The sequence below is a fragment of the Schistocerca serialis genome, chromosome 3 (assembly GCF_023864345.2).
Source record: "Schistocerca serialis cubense isolate TAMUIC-IGC-003099 chromosome 3, iqSchSeri2.2, whole genome shotgun sequence".
Classification (NCBI taxonomy): domain Eukaryota; kingdom Metazoa; phylum Arthropoda; class Insecta; order Orthoptera; family Acrididae; genus Schistocerca; species Schistocerca serialis.
In genome coordinates, this window is record NC_064640.1 from 267,499,412 (window position 1) to 267,522,702 (window position 23,291).

Here is a 23,291-nt window from a genome sequence, read left to right on the forward strand (position 1 = left end):
TACACATTTAAGAGACAAATTCTTCAACTTTAAAAATGTCCTGGAGTTCTACGTTGTTTTCCTCAGGAAAGGTGTACATCTCCATAATGAGTTTGAAAACCTGTTACCAATGTTTCAATCAACGCAAGTGTGTGTGAAAGCCTTTTTTCGATTCTGAAACTAAATATATCAAGCTTGCATGGAAACCTGAGTGACAAAAATTTGTGAAACTGTCTACATATGTCTGTATGCTGTCAGTTTGTGACGGATATAAATTTGCTGACAGTTTGTACCAGACTAAAATTTTATTATGTCTTTCAAGCATGCCAAAAATAAGTTAAATAATATTAAAAATTTGTTTCATTTGTGATTTATATTGTTGAGAAATATGAAACAAAGCTGCATACAGTGCTTTTGCAGCTAACCCCCCCCCCCCCCCTTTTCCCTCCAATCTGCTTCCATCTCTTCCCTCTCTGACAGCAAGATATGGTAGAGGGAGAATTGTGCATGCAGGCAAGAGAGATTGGCGCACATGCAAATGAGCACTACATGCAAGCAGAGTTTTTGGCCAGCCCTGATCTACATGAAAGGTAAGTGGAACCTATGAGTGTTATTGAAAGCAAAATTTCAATGCACCAGGAATAATTTAAAACTTTTATTAAATTTTAATTGATTGTTGACACTTGGGGTAAATATTTGTTCCTCGTAAACACTGAGTCGCCTTTCATAATCACTACATCTACCCACTACTATTACAATCACGTGATTTCTCATAAAGACAGCTTGGAGATCTGAAATTAAGTTCAAATTGTCCTCCTACAAGATAATTAATTGGAAGTTTCTCATGCAATAAAGTTTGCAAATACATTTACACGCTATATTATATGACATGCTATGCATAATATTCACACACACACACACACACACACACACACACACACACACACACACACACACACACACAGAGAGAGAGAGAGAGAGAGAGAGAGAGAGAGAGAGATATGTATATTAAAATCCTCTCAAGGTAAAAGTACTTACATTTTTTTTAAACTGTGAACTAAGAAGGCAGTTATATTTGTCAGTGAAAATTCACTAACTGGTGCACATATGGATTTTACTAACTTTTAAACTATGTCACTGTCTTCTTTAAGCCTTGGTGCACTATTTGAGTTCATACTGGCCATAATTTGGTCCAAGATGTTTACATTTGTCCTTGATACACTTTTTGACCTAGACTCCCTTTTAGCAGAACACGATTTTTGGTTATCACCACTATCACTTCTCACTCCAGTTTCTGTACACTGCAAATTCTCAGTACCATCTTTTTGAACACTTGTCTGTAACACACTCTTGGAATTAACTTCATTTAATGGACAACTCTTCTTTGGCGTATTTACAATTCTGTCTGAAGAATGTTCTAAATCAGGACTACAATGTACAGAGACCTCAGCAGTAACACTACTATCGAGTTTGGTGCTACTTGATGTATCTGGGTTATCTTCTGATACAACTTCTTTTTTATGCTGTGAAGAGCGAGTAACTTTACTGCAACTAGTATTCAATTCGGTGTTATTAGTTGTTTTTTCACACGCTTTTTCATGGCTCTGATTATGTCTGTGTTCCCTCCTATGCCTCTCACCTACATTATCACTAGAGTGTTGTTTCTTTGTTTTATATTCCTCACTACTTAACTTCACTCTTTTGTCATGCCTCTTCTGATCTTTATCTTTATCTCTAAGCTTTTCTTTATTTTCCTTCTCAGTGTATTCTGGTCTTCTCTTGTTATCAGATTTCTTGTAATAATCAATCTTGAAATCAAACTGTTGATCAACAGCCACTATCCTCTTGCAAGATTCTTGTATAACTTTAGTTGTGGGGTGCTTTTCTTCAGGATCTTCTGTATCACTTTTTTCTTTTTTATCTACAGAGACGGAGTCAAGCTTTGTCTCTAAATGTGTGTCATCTGACTTACACTTGTCCTCAGACAGTTTTGGTCTTTTCTTTTCCCTGATACCATCTTCATCTGATTCATGCCTCTTTTGTTTTCTTTGATGATATTCTCTCAAATGCTTCTTGTGTTTATCACTTTCACCTATTTCCGAGTGTTGTTCATCTACTTTACTCTGGTGCCTCTCTTTTCTGTGCCTCTCACTTCTAGTGTAATCTCTCTTCGAATCTTGTTTTTGAGATTCACAGGATGTTTTTTCCATGTTCTTGTCTTTGCAATGATGTTGATCTCCACCCACTCTAGAATTTTTACCTTTACGGCTTGTTGCACTGGGATAGTACTGTTTTAAACGCACATGCCATGCTGTAAAGAAAAGAGGAAAAAAAGTAAATACAGTACAGCAACAAAATGATGAACATCACATACAGAATATATCATAATAGGTAAATATCTAATTGGTTACTTAAAAAATTAAGCACCCAAAATCACATGATACATGCCGTCACAACAAGTACTGTTTTTATCTAGTAAATCAAATTCATTGTTCAGTTGTGGAAAAGTAATAGCTAAACGCACTCAAATTCTCTTACCATTGCTAGCACCTGTTATGAATATATAGTGTAACATATACACTCTGATGACTCAAATGGGAATCCATAGAGGGAAGGTAACATTCTTTTTGAGGAATGCTATGGAGAAAATTTAGAGAACCAGAATATGAAGCTGACTGTAGAACGATCCTACGGCCACCAACATACATTTATTCCCATGCTCTATTTTTGAGTGTTGCAGGTAGGGAAATGACTACTAGTGATACAACATATACCCCATCATCCACTGTACAGTGGCTTGCAGAGTACGTATGTAGCTGTAGATGTAGATTACGGGTTGTCCCACCCCACATTGCCTCCAGCCCCATACTAAGCACGTAAAAAAGCCCCGGTAAATCACGCAAACCATTTCCTGAGTGCTACAGTAAGCATAACAAGAAGCACAGCCCACATCAGAATGCAGCGTGCTACATTTGCAACAACAAAGTACATCTAGCACCACAGTGTCTCAGTTGCCTAGAAGCACTGCTATAACATGATGTACAACTGTACAAGTATGTTCCATATGGCATGAGCAACTCTGCTGGATGTGATACAAAATTTGTCTAGCCCATTGCTCAGTGTTGTTGACTTCAAAATATACTGTTTCCTGTTGATCAAAGTCAGTATCTGAGCTCATGGGTTGGTTGGGAAGAGGGTCAGTGCCGACATGTTGTACAGTGGGATTATAATGTATGATGTAATGTTAATTACAAAGGAAGAGTGCCCACCTCTGCAAAAATTGTACATTCATTTTCAGGAGCTTGGACAAAAGCTGAAAACTGAAATTAGAGGCTTATGGTCCTTGATCAAGTGGAATTTAATGCCATACAAGTAAACTTAAAATTTCTTGATTCCATAAATGAAAGCCAGTGCTGCCTTCTCAAATTGGGAATCACTGAGTTTCACTACTGTTAAGTATTGGAGGTATATGCAATTTGTTGGTCTGTTTCATCAGCATTTTCATGGGATTGAACTTCACCAGTGCTATATTTTGAGAGGTCCCTAGTGAGCCTGATGTCTGTAGTAACAGATTTTGCTGTGGCAATGGCAGTGACAGGGACATGCCATCCCTATGAGTGGAAGTATGTGTCTTTTGACTGTGCCCAAAGCTGGATGTCTGGCAGTGATGTTCAGAGGCAAAGTCTTGAGTGGCCTCCGAGCTGTCTCCTCACAGCTAGCACTGAAAGTCTCAGCCATGAAGTCTAGCAGTGAGGTCTCTATCCTGCAATTTCCAAGTGAAGTTCCCCACTCAGACATTATATTCATCAAAGATTCCTATGAGTGTGTCCCTGCATCTGTTTGGCCAACTCAGATGCTTCTTGCCAAGTGAATTATTTTACATCTTTCATAGCTGTTACATAACATTCTCATGGTAAAAGACCAACAAAATCTCCAATAAATATTTTCTCGGAAGGTGTTCTTGTTTTGTGACTAATTGTATTTTCCCCCAAACCTGCTAATGTCTGCTGTCTGGTGGTGAGCATGTCCTTTACTCATCCCTGTTTTCAAGAGACTTTTGTTATTGTGTGAATTTTTGTGTGCCTATAGCTGCCCTAACAAAAGCTGGGTGCATAACACTGCCTTACAGTCTGGCCATTACAACTGAAAGTTCACTCTTGGATTGATGACTTTCTTGGCCTCTCCACCTGTGCTCTTCATTGTTTGGTTGCAGACTACAGCCACCAGGCCTCTTTGGTTCCAGATGGCAGATGTCTCATGTGCCTCTTTCAATGGCCATTGGCAGCTATTCCTCTGTGCCTGGACAAACAGGCATAGCGTTTGTCTTAATCATTGTTTTCAGCCTTCTGCGTGTCTCTTCTTGCTCTTGTAACACTACTTGATGGATAAATTACATAGCTGCCTACATAAGTGATGACAATTTTCACGTCACTACTTAAGTCACTGTGATCCAGAAATAATATGATGTACTGTATTTCAGTGTCCCACACATTATCTTTCTTTGACTATCTGTGTTCCTTGTTTGTCTCCAAGTGATAAACAGTTGCATTTAACATAATCACTGGTCAGTATTTCCCTATCCTAGGCAATTCTTGCTATGTTTGTTTATCAAAATCCTATTTACATGAATATATTCAATGACAAAAACATGTAATGGGGTATTATTCTTCTTGAGATTACATGGAAAAGTATGTGAAAAACTTCTGTGGCATAAAATCTACACACAGTTTAAATTGAGATCAAGAAATAGTTTACATGTTGTTTGGCAACACGTTTGCCTTAGACATTTTGTACAGATATATAAAACATATAATTATGCAAAGGAAATCACAAGGAAGACAATAATAAGTTCACTGAACAAAATATTAGTCAGACACTTATAAGAGCATATTGGATTGCTTTAGATGTGACCCTCCATCAGTGATGAGTCATTGCAGTGAAGTGGTGTGTATGTGCAAGTCCACTGTAAGAAATCAGTTCAAATGGTTCAAATGGCTCTGAGCACTATGGGACTTAACATCTATGGTCATCAGTCCCCTAGAACTTAGAACTACTTAAACCTAACTAACCTAAGGACATCACACAACACCCAGCCATCACGAGGCAGAGAAAATCCCTGACCCCGCCGGGAATTGAACCCGGGAACCCGGGCGTGGGAAGCGAGAACGCTACCGCACGACCACGAGATGCGGGCAAGAAATCAGTGTCTTAAGAAGGTTCGAACTGGAGACGTGGCAGAAAGGAACAAGTTATTGTGTTCGGACGTGCCCATGGCTACATCACTTATGAAGTTGCCCAAACTGTCGATGTATCAATGCGCACTCTCCAATGTTTCTACACAGCATGGTGTACCACTTGCAGCCATGTAACATGACATAAGAACTGTGGTCATGAAAAGATCCTAACTGAAAAGTACTGGAGACAAGTGGCATACCTATTCAATGACAATCGGTTTCAGACCAGACAGAAATTGCTGCCGTCAGTGAACGCAGGTCCACATCAACTAATTTCTGAGTGAACATAGGGAATGAAACAGCATCAATGGACATTTGGAGTCAGGTGCTTTGCAAAAGGCCATTAACTCAGTGGTACATAAAGGTTCAAATCTTCAGTTGACCAAATAACAAAGAAACTGGAGGAATGTAGAACAGTTTGGTAAGTCTGATTTTGCTTCTTTTCAAATGATTCTAGGCATCAAATGCATCAATGACCAGAAACATTTAGCCCATAGTATGTGGAGAGTGTAGTTCAGGCTGGAGGTGGTTCTGTGATGTATTGGGAGTGTTTTAATACCGCGACCTGGACCCACTCTTTCAGCTTACCATGAACATGAATGAGGATGCTTATTTTAACATTCTTGGTGATCATGTGCTGCCTTATCTTCTGCATCTTCATGATGTGTGAATGTTTGTATTTTCCAAGGTGAGAACAACAGTGATCATACAGCTGTATGCATATGTTCGTGGTTTAACAAACTCTCAGGCACCATATTGCACCTTGAGTGGTCCACTAATCCCGTGTGCAGTTCAATAGTCTCTGGGACCTAATCATCTGTTTGTGGCTTCAGCTGTATATGGCATACCTGAAGAAACTTGTGGATTCTCTTATTTGCCAAATTAGAGCAATTATCAAAGATCGAGACAGTTACACTGTATTAGCACATTGTCTCCTAGGGGCGGGGGGTTACGAATTTTTTTGTCCAGTGTGTTTACATCAATAATCATATAAGAAAACACACTCATGCTGAAGAACAAGTAAAAATGGATAAAATAGTAGTTTTGCTGCTTTCAGCATATTTCAACATATTTTTGCACCAATTCCTTTGTATTATTTCCTCACTTTAGATGTGTATCAGCTCACACTATTAGCACTTTTCACTATCTGGGTGCCCTCAGAGTCCTCTGCAATCTTTGACATATGAATATCAATTGTCTGTCACTTTCATACAACAAAACTCACCACACTCAGCCCATTAAACTACCAATTATTGCAAACTACAGTGCTGCCTCATTCCTACATGAAGTTAACCTTCCTTTCATAAAAGGAAAACACCCTCACACTGAGAAATAGTCCCTCATTTCTCTTGCACTGATGCTTCCACACCTCTTGTGCCCTCCAGTGCCAAACAGAAAACTTATCAATAACATATGGCCCAATTCACAAATGAAAAAAAAACATCTCTCTCTTTCTGAATGTATATGTCAGCGTCCCTTGCATTTTTATTGACTTTCCCCCAAAATGAACTCGCGATCATTTCTAATTTGCTTCACGAGTTTTCCACAAACTGATTATTTGATAGAAAATTCTGCCGTGGCAGCTAAAATTAATTCAATTGTCTGTTCCATCCTTAATTTCCATTCTTTTGTGACTGTTATAATTCAAAGGTACAGTACACTCTTTCACGTTTTACCTTTTCCCATCTGCCTCAGATTTAAACATCCCTCCTATCAACTTTCCCTTGACGCATATTGAAGTACTCCATTCTCCCAGTACATTCCAAAACTTTGTTCGCACCGATAACTACAACTTCTGCCACTGTCATTACCCACATAATATTGACTATCTGCTTTTCAAATGACCTGACAACTGAGTCACCACTGGACTGGATGCCAGGTGGAAAGACAGGTGGTCAGATGCTGGAAGCCATTACACTGGCAGAATTCCTTAAATGCAAATAACACAAATTATCGGACATTGACATAGTGGCCTGTGGAGCTCCCTCAGTTTCAATAACATCTCGGAGTCATATGCGATTGGTTGGTCTGTTCTGTTGGTATTTTTGTGGGACAGAACTGCACCAGTCTCATATTTCAAAGTGTCTTTACTGAGTGTGAGGGTTGCAGTGATGGATTTTGCTAGGCCCCACATTCAGTGTCAATTACGTTGTGATGAAAATTTTTATTTGATTGAGGTTACATTTATTAATGTTAATTTAATTTCATTTGAGTGTGTTATTTGCAGAATAATAATACGCATAGGGATTTGTTACATCCATTGTAGAAATGTTGATTATGTTACAAACATTAATTTTTGCAAAAAGGGTTTTTGGACCATAGTTAGCTTTTCCAAATCACTGTTATAAAATAAGTAACATATCTTGGTCACTAATAAAGCAATAATATGCCCAGTATAAATAAAAATTACTCAGACTTGTGAGCAGAGTTCTTAGTCATGACTGGCTCAAAGATGAACAGAACTGGTAAGCAGACTAAAGATCCTAAGTGTCTCCTCATGGCTAACATTCAAGTCTCTACCCTGAAGAATAGCAGTAAAGTCTCTACTCTGCAATTTTGAAGTGGAATCCACACTACAACAATCTCTCTCCTAACATCCTGCAGAGATTTCTTTGGGTGTTCATGGATCCAATTGGCCAGCTAAAATGGTTTTGCTCAGAAGGCATGGCACAGATTCAAAACACAGTTTCAACTGCATAAAGAACTTCTTGCAGGTTGTGGAGCATACAAATTTGAGGCCTTTCTTTTGTTGTTGGTTCACCGGGTATGCTGTTCGGGCTACTTTGGTAATAAATTTGCCATAGTATCTAACAGTACCCAGAAAAGAATTAAGTTCTGTCAAATTTTTGGGAAATGACAATTTGTATATGGCATCAACACTCTCTTCTGCATTTGTGGGCCACAACTTGCTTAATATGACTTATTTGACTTACATCCTTTTATTTCAGTTGTTGAAACATGGGTCTTCGATGAAACATTATCAACAGACTCCATTTTGTGCCATTGCCTTCACCTTTCTTCCTGCTTCTGTCTCCACTGACCTCCTCCACTTCATCGTCAATCTTCATTTTTTACAATGAGCTTGAGGATTCCAATCCAGGGCTCGTCTCTTTATTGCCATCTGATTTTTGCACAGCGTGTGCCCAATCCACTTCCATTTCCTTACCTTTATGCGTATATCTGCAGCCGTCTCTTCTGTACAGTTCCACACCTTTTCACTGGATATTAAACTTGACCAAACTACTATCAGGATTTTTGTAAGCACTGGTTTGTAAAAGTTTGTATTTTCTTGTTGACTGATTTTGTCACCTTCCAGGTTTCACACCTGTACAGCTACACTGATTTTATTTTAGTGTTGAATATTTGATGTTTTGTTTGCAGGAAAATATCATTGCTTTTCCAGATGGGATGCACTTGGGTGAAGACTACACTTACTCCACTTTGAAGGTCAGATATGGAATGTGACTATCATTCAATGCTAAGCTCCAACTGAACAAGCAGAGAGAGATGCATCAAAAACCATTTCTATGCTGCACTACAAGCAGCACTGAAGGTGCGAAATGAGATATTGTCATAGTTGTGGGAGACATAAATGCAAAAGTGGGTGTAGAAAATCTGAGGTTGGAGCACATAATGGGATGACACAAAGTTGGGGAGGCTAATGTAATTGATGAACTTTTACGGAGTTCTGTGCAAAGAACGAGCTAGTCATAGGAGGAACACTGTTTCCACACAAAAAATACTATAAAGTCTCATTGGTATTACCCAACCACAGGATGCAGAATCAGATCAACCACTTTGCCATAGGTCGGAAATGGAAAAGATCATTGCTAAATGTTAGAAATAAAAGGGGAGCTCGTATACGCAGTAACCACCATTTGATACTAACTAATGTACATTTGAAAATCTTAGCAACAAAGAAGAAATTTGATTTACAAAAGATGTAGTTTGATACCTCAAAGCTGAATGGTCCTGAATTCAAACAGGAATTTAGACTAGAATTGTATAATACATATTAAGCACTCAACATGATGTGGAGGGTGGAGTAAAACAGCACTGACAAAAAGTCATGGGAGAAAAATTCTTGAAATTGCTGAAAAGGTAGTAGAACTTAGGCAGTAAAAGAAAAGATTGTGTGAGCAGGAACACATGGAAGAAACTGGGAGAAAGGAACAATTTGAAAGCAAAGATGAGTATCGCAAAAACCATTAGGCAATAGACTGAGCTACATGTAGCATATACCAGAGTAAATCATGAGGTGAAAAAGAGTGAGAGATCAGACTGAAGGAAACTGACAAATGATCCTGCTACATGAGCACGAGAGAGCTGCAAGAAAAGGAGACACGAATGAGCTTTACCAGACCACAAGAATGCTAGGAGGAAGAAGGGATCAATAAACCATCTAGTGAAAAGCAAGGCAGGAACAAAACTGACAAATGAAACTGAACAATTGGAAAAATGTCATGAACATTTTGAAGAGGCACTAAACAGAGAGGCACAGATAGATGAAGTACAACGGGCAACAGAAGAGCAGGAAAACATAGTCAAAGATGAGAAAGTGCATGAATGAGAGCTCTGCAAGAATCAAGAGTGTAGTACCTAGCAGAAAGGAGATCAGGGTCTCAGGGTCACTCCAAAGCAAATGAAATGTGGTAAGATCCCTGGGTTATACAGTATGCCACCAGAAATGCTGAAAAAAGACCTATCAATGATAGTAGATTTATCATACCCTCTGTTCAACAAGATCTAGAACAGGGAAGAAATGCCAGAAGAATGGAAGACAGACATCTCAGTAAAACTTCTGAAGAACGGAGACCTGACAAACTGCAATAACTGGAGAGGGATCATGTTGTTATCCATGCCTAGCAGATCTGAATGGAGTGGTGGGAAGGCTTGTCTTACGAAAGACAAAATTTATACAGCTAAATGTGACTATAGATGGGAAGTCCCAAATAAATGGAAGGAATTTAGAGGATTTTAAAGACTTCATGTACCTCAGAAGAACTGTGACTAAAAATAACAGGGTTATTTGGTAACCGTGATAGCGTTACGGAGATGTTTAATAAACTCAAGTGGCAGACTCTGCAAGAGAGGCGCTCTGCATCGCGGTGTAGCTTGCTCGCCAGGTTTCGAGAGGGTGCGTTTCTGGATGAGGTATCGAATATATTGCTTCCCCCTACTTATACCTCCCGAGGAGATCACGAATGTAAAATTAGAGAGATTAGAGCGCGCTCGGAGGCTTTCAGACAGTCGTTCTTCCCGCGAACCATACGCGACTGGAACAGGAAAGGGAGGTAATGACAGTGGCACGTAAAGTGCCCTCCGCCACACACCGTTGGATGGCTTGCGGAGTATCAATGTAGATGTAGATGTAGACGAGGATATCTGTAGCAGGATCAACAATTTGTGGACATGGCAAACCAAAACAATGTCTAGTAAACATAGGCTCTAAAACGCATACTCCCTAAGAGCTATGAGCACTTGAAAAATAGGGGAGACACGTTTCACAGTAGCAAAGATACAGTCTTACCAACAACAGTACCAGTACATGTAAGCCACTGTCAGAGGTATCAGAATGGTTTCTGCTTATAATTTTCAACTTGTTTGTTTCCAAAAATTGATACATTACCCTTCTCCATCATCCTAGAAAGTTTGTAGCATTATCATGAAATCATCCTGTATATACATACATTTACAGGTGCCAGCACCTATAATTCTGATGCTCTACAGCGTCATTGGATGACGTTTCCAGACATGGGTTCCTAATCAAAATATTATGTATTGAGTCTCCTAGAAGGCTGTAATGGGAACTTCAGAACATCCTGTATATCACAAATATTTAATCCTAAGTTGAAAAAATGTGAATTTGATCAAGAGTCCCTGTCACTATAATGTTACCTAAATAATTAGTACACTGTGGTATCTGTTGGGTAAACTGCTCTAAATAGTTCAGACCCTGAATATTAACATAATGCACTTTTATATTCAAAATGGTGAACTCAACACATAAATCCATTGTTTTTCCACATATACTGGCAACTGCAGATATCCACCCACAAAATCCGATATAAATGTTTATTAGACTGTGAATCAACTGTGTGGCTCTGGAATTTCTGAAAATGTGTATCATCTCATTTTGTTTTAATAACTAACACTGGCGTAACTCACGACTTGACAAAAATGGGTAATAACACCCTTGACCATCACTCAGTCAAGTCCACTTTTTACAGCCCCGCACACTGTTAAAAGTTACCAGTTGAGCAAGACATGAAAGTGGCTGGGCTGCAGGCTGTAATGGCACGAGTCAAATATTCTTTTGCACAGCTCAGCAAAGGCTCAAATTACTGTGCATAAGTTTGGCACAGTGCTCCCAGAACATTATCTGGAATGCATTTCAAAACTAAAGATACTGTAGTCCACACAGTATAGGTGACCAAGAGAACCTGCCTAAATAATAAAGACCCTGCACTTATTATTCCTTTGCCTGAAGGCCAAGGATGGAATACTCCTTTTGGCCACTGAGAAGTGGTATCAAGTGTGATCATTCTGACTCCACATTCTTCAGTTGCTCCATCAACTGCACTGGGGTATTTCGCACATGGTATTGTTGGCTCAATGTCACATTTACTGGTAATGTGTAGACACCAACACCGAACACACTGTCCAGATTTGCAAGTTATGCGGTCCAGATGACAACCACTTCAAAGGTTATGATTCAGGCCATCATTGCTATTACTGCAATTGAGGAACTTCACACACTGCCTTGTCAGACAATGGCAAACAATTTGCTTTATCTATGATTAAGGAATTCTGCCAGTGTAATGACATCCAAATCTGACAAAATACAATTCCATCCAGCATCTACTTCAGTTGTGGAGTGGTGGCCAGGAGATTTAATAAATAGATATCAAAGAAAGGATTGGCTGGTAGGACACATTCTAAGACATCAAGGGATCACCAATTTAGTACTGGAGGAATGTGTAGGGGGTAAAAATTGAGGAGGGAGACCACGAGATGAATACCGTAAGCATGTTAAAAAGAATATAGGTTGCAGCAACTATTCAGAGATGAAGAGGCTTGCACAGGATAGAGTAACATGGAGAGCTGCATCAAATCAGTGTTCAGACTGAAGACTATAACAACAACAACTACCCAATATGATGCTGGCAATGACAGTGGGGGCAGCAGTGACAAGTTTCCTTGTCACATCTTAGTCCACCCTCGTCAATTGTCACAACCGGCAGAGCTGCTACAAGGGCACAGGATCCGCACACTGCTAGATGTTTCATCACCATCCCAGAGCTCACACACTGGTCACATGGGCTCCCATGTCTGGGCCTACACACTTAACCATACACCCTAGTAGACCCAAGTTATAGTCATGGCAAACTGGGGACATCAAATTTTTGAGATAGTGACCAGTCAATATAAATTGATTGGTCACTGGGATAAGATCAGGCCACCCCATGCCACACACCAAATGCCCCCCCCCCCCCCCTCGACAACTTTGGCACAGTGCACATCTAGCCACTGACCACCACCACCACCTTTTGCCATTACTCAGCTTCCCAAGTGGCATAAACTTCACCCCAGCCTCCATTCCCAGTTCAATATGCTCTCTTCCTACGTCAGTGTGGTTCCACATGGTGCCAAGCAGAGATTTGCCACAGCAGTGAATGGTCATACTTGGAGGTGGATCCACACCCATCAACCTCAGTGTATCTCCAACCCGTACCAGCAGAGACAAGCACAGAGATGATGTTAGCAGTGGCAGAAGATCAGATTATGGATATCCCTTGCTCTGTCATGTTCCACCAACCACCCCAGATCCTTTGTTGGGCATTCCAGCACTTCTGTTCCCCCAGTGCCATCTGTTTATACCACATCCTAGGCATCACCAACGCCACATTTCAGTTAAAGGTGGCAGGGATATTGTACCCCTGGTGATTAGCAGCAGTCATGGGGAAATTAACTTTCTGACTGGCATAAATTGTATAGTGTCATTGAATTGCACCAATCGTAGTTTATGCTGCAGCTGTGGCAGTTGCTGCAATTGCAAGTTGCATGTGGAATGGGCACAGCCACTGGTTATTTAAGCATGATACTGATCATGGCCAAGTCACTTTGGTCCAATATATGTAATTATAATTTCACACCATACAGTGTTACCTTTACGACCTAGTATCTGTATGGAGTGTTCTTGCTAGCTACAATGAGTTTGACTTTTCACACTCTTTGGATAAGAATGAGATTCATATTTTGATGCTGCTCCCACTTTTGTTGAAAATATGATATCTGAACATAGTGGAAGCTCTACTGCACTTTAGAGTGTCATATGATACACTAACACTATATCTTTGGAGATACAAAAGCTAATCAATATATATCCCAGTGAACACCACCAGTGTAGTGGTGACTGTAGCCTCCATCACCAGCATTATAGTCCGCAGCTCGTGGTCGTGCGGTAGCGTTCTCACTTCCCACGCCCGGGTTCGATTCCCGGTGGGGTCAGGGATTTTCTCTGCCTCGTGATGACTGGGTGTTGTGTGCTGTCCGTAGGTTAGTTAGGTTTAAGTAGTTCTACGTTCTAGGGGACTGATGACCATAGATGTTGAGTCCCATAGTGCTCAGAGCCATTTTGAACCAGCATTATAGCTGTCACAGCTTCCACCTTCTCTGCCCTCACACCTGTCAGAAGCATAGCAGTAATAGCAGTCTCCATATAAGCTATATTGCTACCACTACTTGTATTACATGTACCAACAGCGTGCATAGCCATTGTATAACATCTGTACAAGAACCATGGCCAACACAATGATGATATTCAAGATCTCGAAATTAACTACCAATTGTGGTACTAACGAGCCTGCTATTTTAGCTATCAATGATACCCACAAAGGCAACACTCACAAGCTGCACTGCCAGCACATCATGAAGCAGAGCCCATCAGGAAGACCTGACACCAAAGAGTTTAAATATGATGCAATGAGAAGCCACTGGCCAACATGGAGGACTCTGAACTGAAGCTTGCAGCATTACCTCATACTAACTGGAATTAACTGGGGCCAAGTCAGTTCCACGATGCATCCCTACTTCACCACTCTACAAACCTGGAAAGTCCTAGCCCTACATGTCAATTTCGTGAGGGAGGGATCCTATACCTCTGAAAATCGATCCAGATGTGGATTCATTGTAGGACATCAGTATGACTGTGTTAGTGAGACTACAGTGATTTGCCATACTACCAGACTGTCTTCTGTACCACAACACATTATAACAATTTTCAACAAACCGTGTACATGTGCTCTTAATATCCAGTTTTTACTTTGTACATTGTGTTAATAACTCCCACTTTGTGTTAACAACTGCTTCTGTAGTGATAAAATACACATATCATTAGTATCTGCTCTTTAACCATTTTGATAATATTAAAATTTAATGTCAGCTTTTTAAAACTGAAGTTAATATAAAGTTGAAACGGGGGCATTGTCCCTCTACATTATACATGAGGAGGACGATGAGAAGGATAACAGCAATCCATTTTATTATATAAAAGTTAAATTACACCAGGCTATCCACACAATTAACTTGAGCTTGTTAGAAAAGCCAGGACACAGAAACCTATGATGATCCTACAGTTACTGTTACCTCTGTAGTAGGTAATAAACTGGTAGGTAATTTGTGAATTTTTGCTGATGGTGCCTGGTGATGGATGTATAATTGTACACTGTAATTTGTAAACAGTTCATGACAGTAACATATAAACATGCTACTAGGAGGCAATATGTCAGTCAAATAGGAAGTACACAGCCAAATAGCGATAGTGTATATTATTTACTGCCTAAATGTTAAAACCAGTAAATATTCAGCTTAGTGCCACTATATCAATTTGACTTGGTGGGCTTACCCATAGAGAAAGCATTAAAAGTTTATAAAAATCAGTCACATTCAAAATAATTTATGATCAACAAGCTTACCAATACTTGTAACAGCTGACACAGTTCGAAACTGGTGTATTATATTGCGTGGCAGAAAATATATATCGTTGTCACAAAGTTGAATTCTAGCATAACGTATTCCTTCTCTCCGAAGTTGATTAAGTTTTGCATCCTCTAGCCACTGGACACACTGAAAGATTAAAAGAAAAAAATAATTACGATTTGAAATTTTAAATTATGATGCACAAGCATAAAATCACAAAAACAATATCTTTATGTAATAGAAAAGTCATCTGATCCAGTCCATCCATTGGAGTAAATAGAGTGCTGCAAGCTGATAACAAAAGTATCATAGATACAACAGTAAGCAATTGGACAGTACAAAACTTAAGTCCTGCTACTTCTAGTAGCAGATCAACTGTTGCAGAAAATGAATAAATAAAAATAATGTTAAGTTGTCACATCATGAGCATTATGAGAGTGAAGTGCCTGGTTGGTTAAGCGATAAAACACACATTTAGGAGCTATTTCATTACTTCATTAATCAGAACCACTCAGAATTGGAGAGTCCTAACACATTGGCCAAGCATAAATGTGAATGCGGGCTGAATAAATTTTGTTCCGCAACAACAATGAGATATTTGTTAAGGTTTGTCATTGACATAATACACTGAGGTGAGAAAAGCCATGGGATACCCCCTAATTTCGTGTTGGACCTCCTCTTGTCCTGCATAGTAGTGCAATTGATGTGGTATGGGCTCAACAAGTTGATGGAAGCCCTCTGCAGAAATATTGAGCCATGCTGCCTGTATAGCCATCTGTAATTGCAGAAGTGTTACCAGTGCAGGATTTTGTGCACAAACTGATATCTCAATTATGTCCCATAAATGTTCGATGGGATTCATGCTGGACGATCTGCATGGCCAAATCATTCAAGTGAATTGTTCAGAATGTTCTTTAAACCAATTGTGAACAACTGTGACCCAGTGATATGGTGCACTGTCATCAATAAATATTCCACATTTGTTTGTAAATATGAACACCACGAATGGCTGCAAATGGTCTCCAAGTAGCCGAACATAACCATTTCCCGTCAATGATTGTTTCAGCTGGACCAGAGGACCCAGTCCATTCCAGGCAAACACAGTCTATGCTATTGCGGAGCCACCACTAGCTTGCCTTGTTGACAACTTGGATCCATGGCTTCATGGGGTCTGCGTCACACTTGAACCCTACCAAGAGCTGTTACCAATTGAAATCAAGACTCATTTGACCACGACACAGATTTAATTAACTAACTAAATTCAACTTTAAAACCAAAATATTACACAACTGTACACACACACACACACACACACACACACACACACACACACACACACACCTAGGATGCAATATGTCAGTCAAATAGGGATTACATGGCCTAACAAGTATGGTGTAGATTATTTATTGCCTAACTGTTAAAACCAGTAAACATTCATCTCAGTACCACTGTATTGCTTTGGTTTGGTAGACTTATCCATAGAGAAAGCATTAAAAGTACATAAAAATCATTGAAATTCAAAATAATTTATATATTTTATATTTAAACAAACTGCAAAGTAATGTGTTACATGGAAGCTTATCTAGTGTATGTAGCTGGGCTTTTCAATAAATGAATAAAATGCGGATTTTGCATTTAAAAAGTAGGTGCTTGTTTCTCCAAGAAAAATATGCATGCAGGAGCATCCAACAGCAAACCACAACAGAAACTAATAGTTCTACTACAGAACAGTAAACGGAAGTATGTTACTGTCAGTTAACTGTGCAAAAATATCTCTCTACCCAAACCAGGAACATTAATATGTTCATCATTACTTCCTTAAATAAGACAGCAACTTTTTAATGAATTACCAGTGAGACAATAAGAAAGGACAAAATTAGAGTACATGGTGATTTTTGTGTTAGAAGTTTTGTGGTGGAGTTGAAATAATGTTGCACTGTAACCAATTTCAAGTTCAAATCCTAAAGCAGGGTCATCAGTGAAGTAGAGCACTTATCAAAGAAAGCAGCTTTATTACGAACACCAGTGCACTGCCAGAACAGACCAGAACTCGTGGACAGTCTGTTTATACAAGGATAAAATATTCCAGAATACAGAAACATTAAGAAACTCTGAGAACATAAAGAAATGATAAATAATTGCTTGAAGTGGAAACCTGCAGAATGACAGCCAGTGATGCTAACTGTTACATCATACTGCATGCACCACAGCTCTTGAATTGCTCCTCTCCTTGAGAAACAAGTGATCTACTGTTTCAGAAGTTATCTTTGGAGCTGACTACAGCACTCTGGATTTAGATCTTATCATTGGTCCTCTCTATGGCACTCCTGGTGGAGCCTCGCTTTCTGATTGTGTTGTCACATTCTTTTTGTTACAATGAGCATTGAAGCTAGCTCTTTCAGTCAAAGCTTCACAGTCATCAAGTGGGTCTTCAGTTTCCTTGAATGGGAAGCCCTTATCACCGATATGTACCTGAGGACTGTGTAGGGTTTCGTACGGAGGACATGGACAACACCTGTCCTTCTGCCTTGTTGTCGAAGGGTCATAATCCTTGACTTGTGATGTATGATCTGCAACGAAGGATATGATACAGCTGAAAATCGTGCTTTAGCAACTTTTCTGTTAGTCCCACTTACTGCCAGACATAAAAATACATAACAAGTTTTCCGGAATTTATTTTACTAGCCACTGCTTGGCACCACAAAGCTCCTGGGTATCCAGAGTCTACATGCAAGCAACATGTCTTGCTATTTTGGTCCTGTTGATGAGGTGTTGTCTGGTTGAAATGGGAACAGTGTGCCCCATATCGTTTTGGCCTTAAGATGAACTAGAAAAAAATGATGTAAAGTATGTAGTGTTCTGCTTTGTTGTGCCAAATGGAAATGTCACAATGGGCAGCATTGTATCCCAATCTCTGCGCTAGACATCAACATACATCGAGAGCATATCTGTCAGCAGCTTATTGAAGAGTTCTGCAAGGCCATTCGTATGTGGGTGGTAGTCAGTTGTCATCATGTGTGTGATGTCCCAACAGGAAATTACGTCTGGTACTAGCTTCGAATGGTAAACTCTTCCATGATCAGAAATCATCACCTGGGGTGCTTCATGTTTCAGAATGACATCTTTTCCAACAAACTTTGCAATTTCTGGAGGTCTGGCAATCATGAGCTCTGGTGACAGCATAGCAGGTAAGGTGGTCAGCGCAGACAATTATCTATCGATTTCTATCCGTTAACTTCAGAAATCTACCAAAGAGTTCAATTCCGTTTCAGTGAAATGGCACTGCTGCAGGCAAAATTGGTACCAGATACCCTGGAGGTAACTGTGGCATGTGCTTCCCTCACTGGCATTCCTTGCAGTGACACACACAGTGTCTAATGAATCATTAGAGACCTGGTCAGTGATACCTGCATCTAATTCTGTCTACAGTCTTGATGAATCCCAGTTGATCAGATGTAGGAGCATCATGGAAATTCATCAAGGATAAATTGTTGTTGCTGCCACATGGTTTTCATCAGTGCTGGATCTTCCCTCTGTTCAGCAGTAACGTCATTTGATGCAGCAATGACACAGATTTCATCCACACAGTGACTGCTATTATTTTTCCCTGGATTGGGCTATACATCATCACCATACACTAAGTGCCCCCAAGATTTTTATTTTTTGGACAATGGAGAGGCAATTTTTTGGATTCAGGCAGACACCTGCAGTTTAAATGCACTTCAGAACAGTTGTCAGGGTGTTTAGATGTTTTTCAAATACAGTAAAAGAAAAAAAAAATATTACAATGTTCTCCAGATAACAAAAACACGTCATCCATTTAAGGTGATGAAGGTGATCCATTTAAGGTGTCTATCACATTCAAACGTGGCTGGAGCATTATACGATACAAATGACATAACTTTGAACTCATAAGAGGCCGCCAGGAGTTACTGAAGGCAGTCTTTTCCCTGTCAATCTAGTCAATCTTAGTTTTCCAGTTGCCTGTCTGCATGTCCATAGCTGACAAGTACTTTGCTCCTTTCAAGCAGCCTAGGCTGTCATCAATATGTGGCAATGGGTAGATATCTACTTTCATGACTTTGTTTAGTCACAACAATTGATACAAAAATGCCACGTCTACCACTTGTCATCACAAGGACCGCAGGTGAGGACCAAGGAATCTCTGAAGGTTCAATGATATCTTTCAGCACCTTCTCCACTTACTCTTTGGATTTTCCATTGATGAGCTGGTGAGACCCTATATGAGCACTGGCTAATTGCTGGATGATTTCCAATGCTGTTATGGTGTTTCACCATGATCCACTTGCTCTGTCTATTCTCCACACCAGATTTGAAAGCATCCAAAAATTAGCCAACAATGGCTAGCACTTGCACATGTTGTTCCTCAGTCAATCCAGAGTTTATTGGCAGTTAAATAATAACATCCTCCCCTGTGATGTCTGTAGTGGTAACAGAGTATGGTTCTACATCAATGGCACTAAGCTGCCGTTATTGGAATGATTTGGTTGTCCTTATGCACGCGTATAAGGACAGCCAAATCAGTGCTGGCGCACCGCCACGCTGCGGTGATGACGTAACCATCGCGTGAGTGCGAGAGAGAGTGCGCGGGTCCAAAGTCCAAACTGATAAGAACTTTAACATGGGACATGCTGTTACATACTCTATGCCTACAGATTCTAGATGTTCCCTTGTCCGGTTCTCAGCTACGCTACAGATCAATTTATTTATGAAAATACAGAGTACAATCATGCGCGCGCGTGCGCGCGCGCCCACACACACACACACACACACACACACACACACACACACACACAGGGATGAGTCGTGGCAGCTCCTGACATTTAGTGACCAAAAGTTCTCTTTGACCACCTGAAGTGTTTATAATTTCACTGGCACACAGATTTATTTTGTGAGCCTGGGGTGCTTCATGAAATCAACAAAAGCTTCACAGATTAACTGACCACCTCGACAGACAACTGGAACTCATCTTGGTGAAGATGACGGGCAACAATGTCTTCAACGGAAAACATCTGTCCGGAGCAGTCTTTGTTATGTGCACTTGTTGGAATAGTTTTTTCAATCACGAGCTCTGATCTTCTACAGTCTATGACTGCTTGTGATGCCTTCAAGAAGCCCCATCCGAGAATAATATTATGACTACAGTCAAATAAAATGACAAATTTGAAGGGCAGCATTCAGTCACTGGTAGTTATTCTTGCAATACATGTTCCTGTCAGCTGTGAGTAATTCCCATTTGCGACTTTCAGCACAATCACTTTCATGTCACAGAACACAATCTTCAGCTAATGATAATAAGCATTCTACATTACAGAAAACAAAGCCCCTGAGTCAACTAGTGCCTGGACATTGAAGAAGTCAATGAAATTTACTGACATCATGGAGACTGTCGTCCACGGAGTATTTTCATCTGTGATGACCTCACCTACATAGATGGTTGCCTCAGTTAATTTTCCCATATTCAGTGGCTCGGCAAGAGGCTGGTGCCTCTGAATGGTGACAGGGAATGGCTATGTTGTGTTTGGGAATGACCTCATCCACAGTATGGCAGTGGGCATTGACCCACAGGTCGACTATAATAATCTGCATTTGACTGACATGAACAGAACTGTTGTGATGGTTGACATCCAGTAGGATTGTAGTCATTGAAAAATCACCTTCTTTCTCTGCAGTAATGTTCTCTGTGTCCAGGGTGTCCACATGGAAACAAACCAGTGTGTTGTCCTCTGTTCTCCATATGTCTATTCTTCTGTGGGGCAGTAATATTTGATGGAGGAACTGGTTGTATTTGCACTGGTCGGATGCTGGGTTGTAATTTGGCAGCTGCGGCACACGTTCAAGTTAGTAGAATCCATTCTTCTTAGCATATTTGACCGTTGATGGACACTGGTGCTACAGATCGACCTACCTCTTCTTCAAAAATCTCTATTACCGCCTGATGTATGGGGTCAACATTCATGGCTATAAATCTCTTGCTTACTCAGTTTAACAGTTCTGGTTGACATAAAATGCCTTCTCTCTTCTCTCACTACTTGGCATACCGGACAGGTGAGATAGTAGTGGTCTTCCGCAAATTGCAGTAGGGACCACTCGAAAGTCAGCCATAGTTCTTTCATCTAATTATTTTTTGTTGGATCTCCTGTACGTGCTGGCACCACTTATTGAATTCCTCAGTTACAGTGACACCCTTCACCAAAACAGTTTGCCTTATGTGAACCATTTCATCGAGTGTGTGATTTTGTCAGCATCTGCCGTGTTTACACACACAATGTGGCATAGGACCAAAACATGCTATATGTAGGATTTCCCCATGACACTGGACTCTATTCAATTGTTCTTCCAATAATTCGACTTTCTACTGATTGTTGCCAAATGTTTTCTTCAGTTCAGCTTGAAATTTCTCCCAAATATCAAGCTCACATTCATTATTTTTGAATCACTGTTGGGCTGTGCTGTTCAAGTAAAAGTTCACGTTTTCCAAATGCATCATGTCATACCACCTATTGAATTTGGTGACTCGGTTGAATCCTTCCAGCCATTACGGTGGATTCTAATCAGTGTTCAGAGAAATGATGGATGCCTGACACGCAGCTAACTTTTTGCTGGTTTGGAATCCATTAGTAACCTGAATATACAGATTGTGAGAAAGATGTATCGCTTGTATTCTGTTCCTGTCCAAGTAGGCGAAGGCTTTTACATTGGCTAATTGTAGCCATGGTGTTATAAATGTTTTGAGGTACCTAGTGTCTCCCCTGAACAATGTCACATCATAACTACGCTGAAGTCCAAATCCACAAGAAGATTTGTCAATGATGTACAACACTTAGCACTGAAAGCACATTTATTAGGAACACCAAAGTACAGTCAGAAAGGAACTGAATTCCTGGACGGAAAGGGCTGCTATTTATACAAACACAGAATGTTCCAGACTATACAAACATACAAACAGTAACCTTACAGAAGTGATAAATACTAAATAACAAGTAATTGCTGATGGTCAGTTTTGCACTCGCAACCTGCAGCAAGTAATGCTGACCATTGTGCAACACTGTGTGCATCACAGTTCTTAGCAATATTACTTAACAATCGCAACTTCTCCAAGAAGAATTCTGGAAGACTGATGAACTTTAATGCATGACATTAACCGAATCCGCAAAGCAATTATTTAGCCAACTAAGTAGCCTATGAGATGAACTGTCAACATGACAATGAACTGGAAAAACTAAAGTTGTATCGGCAACTAATTTCAACACAGAAAATTAAGCACTTCTTACAGAAAATTGGATAGAGCAATAAAATACTGTGCTAAACACATAATTCACCTAAGTAAATTTGTACCAAGCCTTTAACAGTTCTTACAACTAACCCCCCGCCCCCCTCCTGAACCATTGCAAGCACCACAACTGCAATGTGCAGCTTCATCAACAATAATGTGTGGCTGGTGGTTTTTGATATTTTACCCATTTTATTTTCCTTGTGTACCAAATGATCTCACTAATTAAGAGAGGGTACCTTTACTTCAGGCAAAGAAACAAATGTTATTGGCAACACAATGATTCATTTATTACAGAAAAATTATGAAGTCCCATGCAGCAGAGCTTTCCAGTAGTGCTTGTTAAACATAGTAAAGAAGGAAGGAAGGAATAGTGAAGTTTAATATCCTGTCAACAATGAGGTCATTAAAGTCATTGCACAAGCTTGAACTGGAGAAGGAAATCAGCCATGCCCCTTTAATAGCATACCTGCCAACATTTTCATCAAGCGATTTTTGGAAAATCACAGAAAACTTAAATCTAGATGACAAGGTGGGGATTTCAACCACCATCATGCTGAATGCAAGTTAGTGTGCTAAACACTGCAAATTAGTAAAGAGAATAGGCGCCATCAGCTCAACATCAACTTCAGTCCAGTATGTGGAAGAATCTAGTGCATGAAATCTTCCAAAGGAATTTAATGAGATACCTATTTCAGAGCTGAAGCAAAATTCACAACACTGCTTGTCACACACGCTCAAATAAACTAGCTGCTTACACAGAACACACACCACAACAACAAATTTCATCTTTCCAGCTGTGA

At 40.0% G+C, this 23,291-nt stretch overlaps 1 protein-coding gene across 1 annotated transcript in view; it reads right to left on the minus strand.

The window, feature by feature from the left end:
• LOC126470781 (uncharacterized) overlaps positions 1 to 23,291 on the minus strand; it is a 445,574-nt gene that overhangs the window by 20,639 nt on the left and 401,644 nt on the right. The window contains exons 10-11 of the mRNA XM_050098790.1: positions 15,191 to 15,341; positions 1,018 to 2,290 (exon numbers count right to left, since the gene is read on the minus strand). Of these exons, the coding sequence (XP_049954747.1) occupies positions 1,104 to 2,290; positions 15,191 to 15,341 (1,338 nt within the window). The 3' untranslated portion in view covers positions 1,018 to 1,103. The remainder of the gene's footprint in view (positions 1 to 1,017; positions 2,291 to 15,190; positions 15,342 to 23,291) is intronic.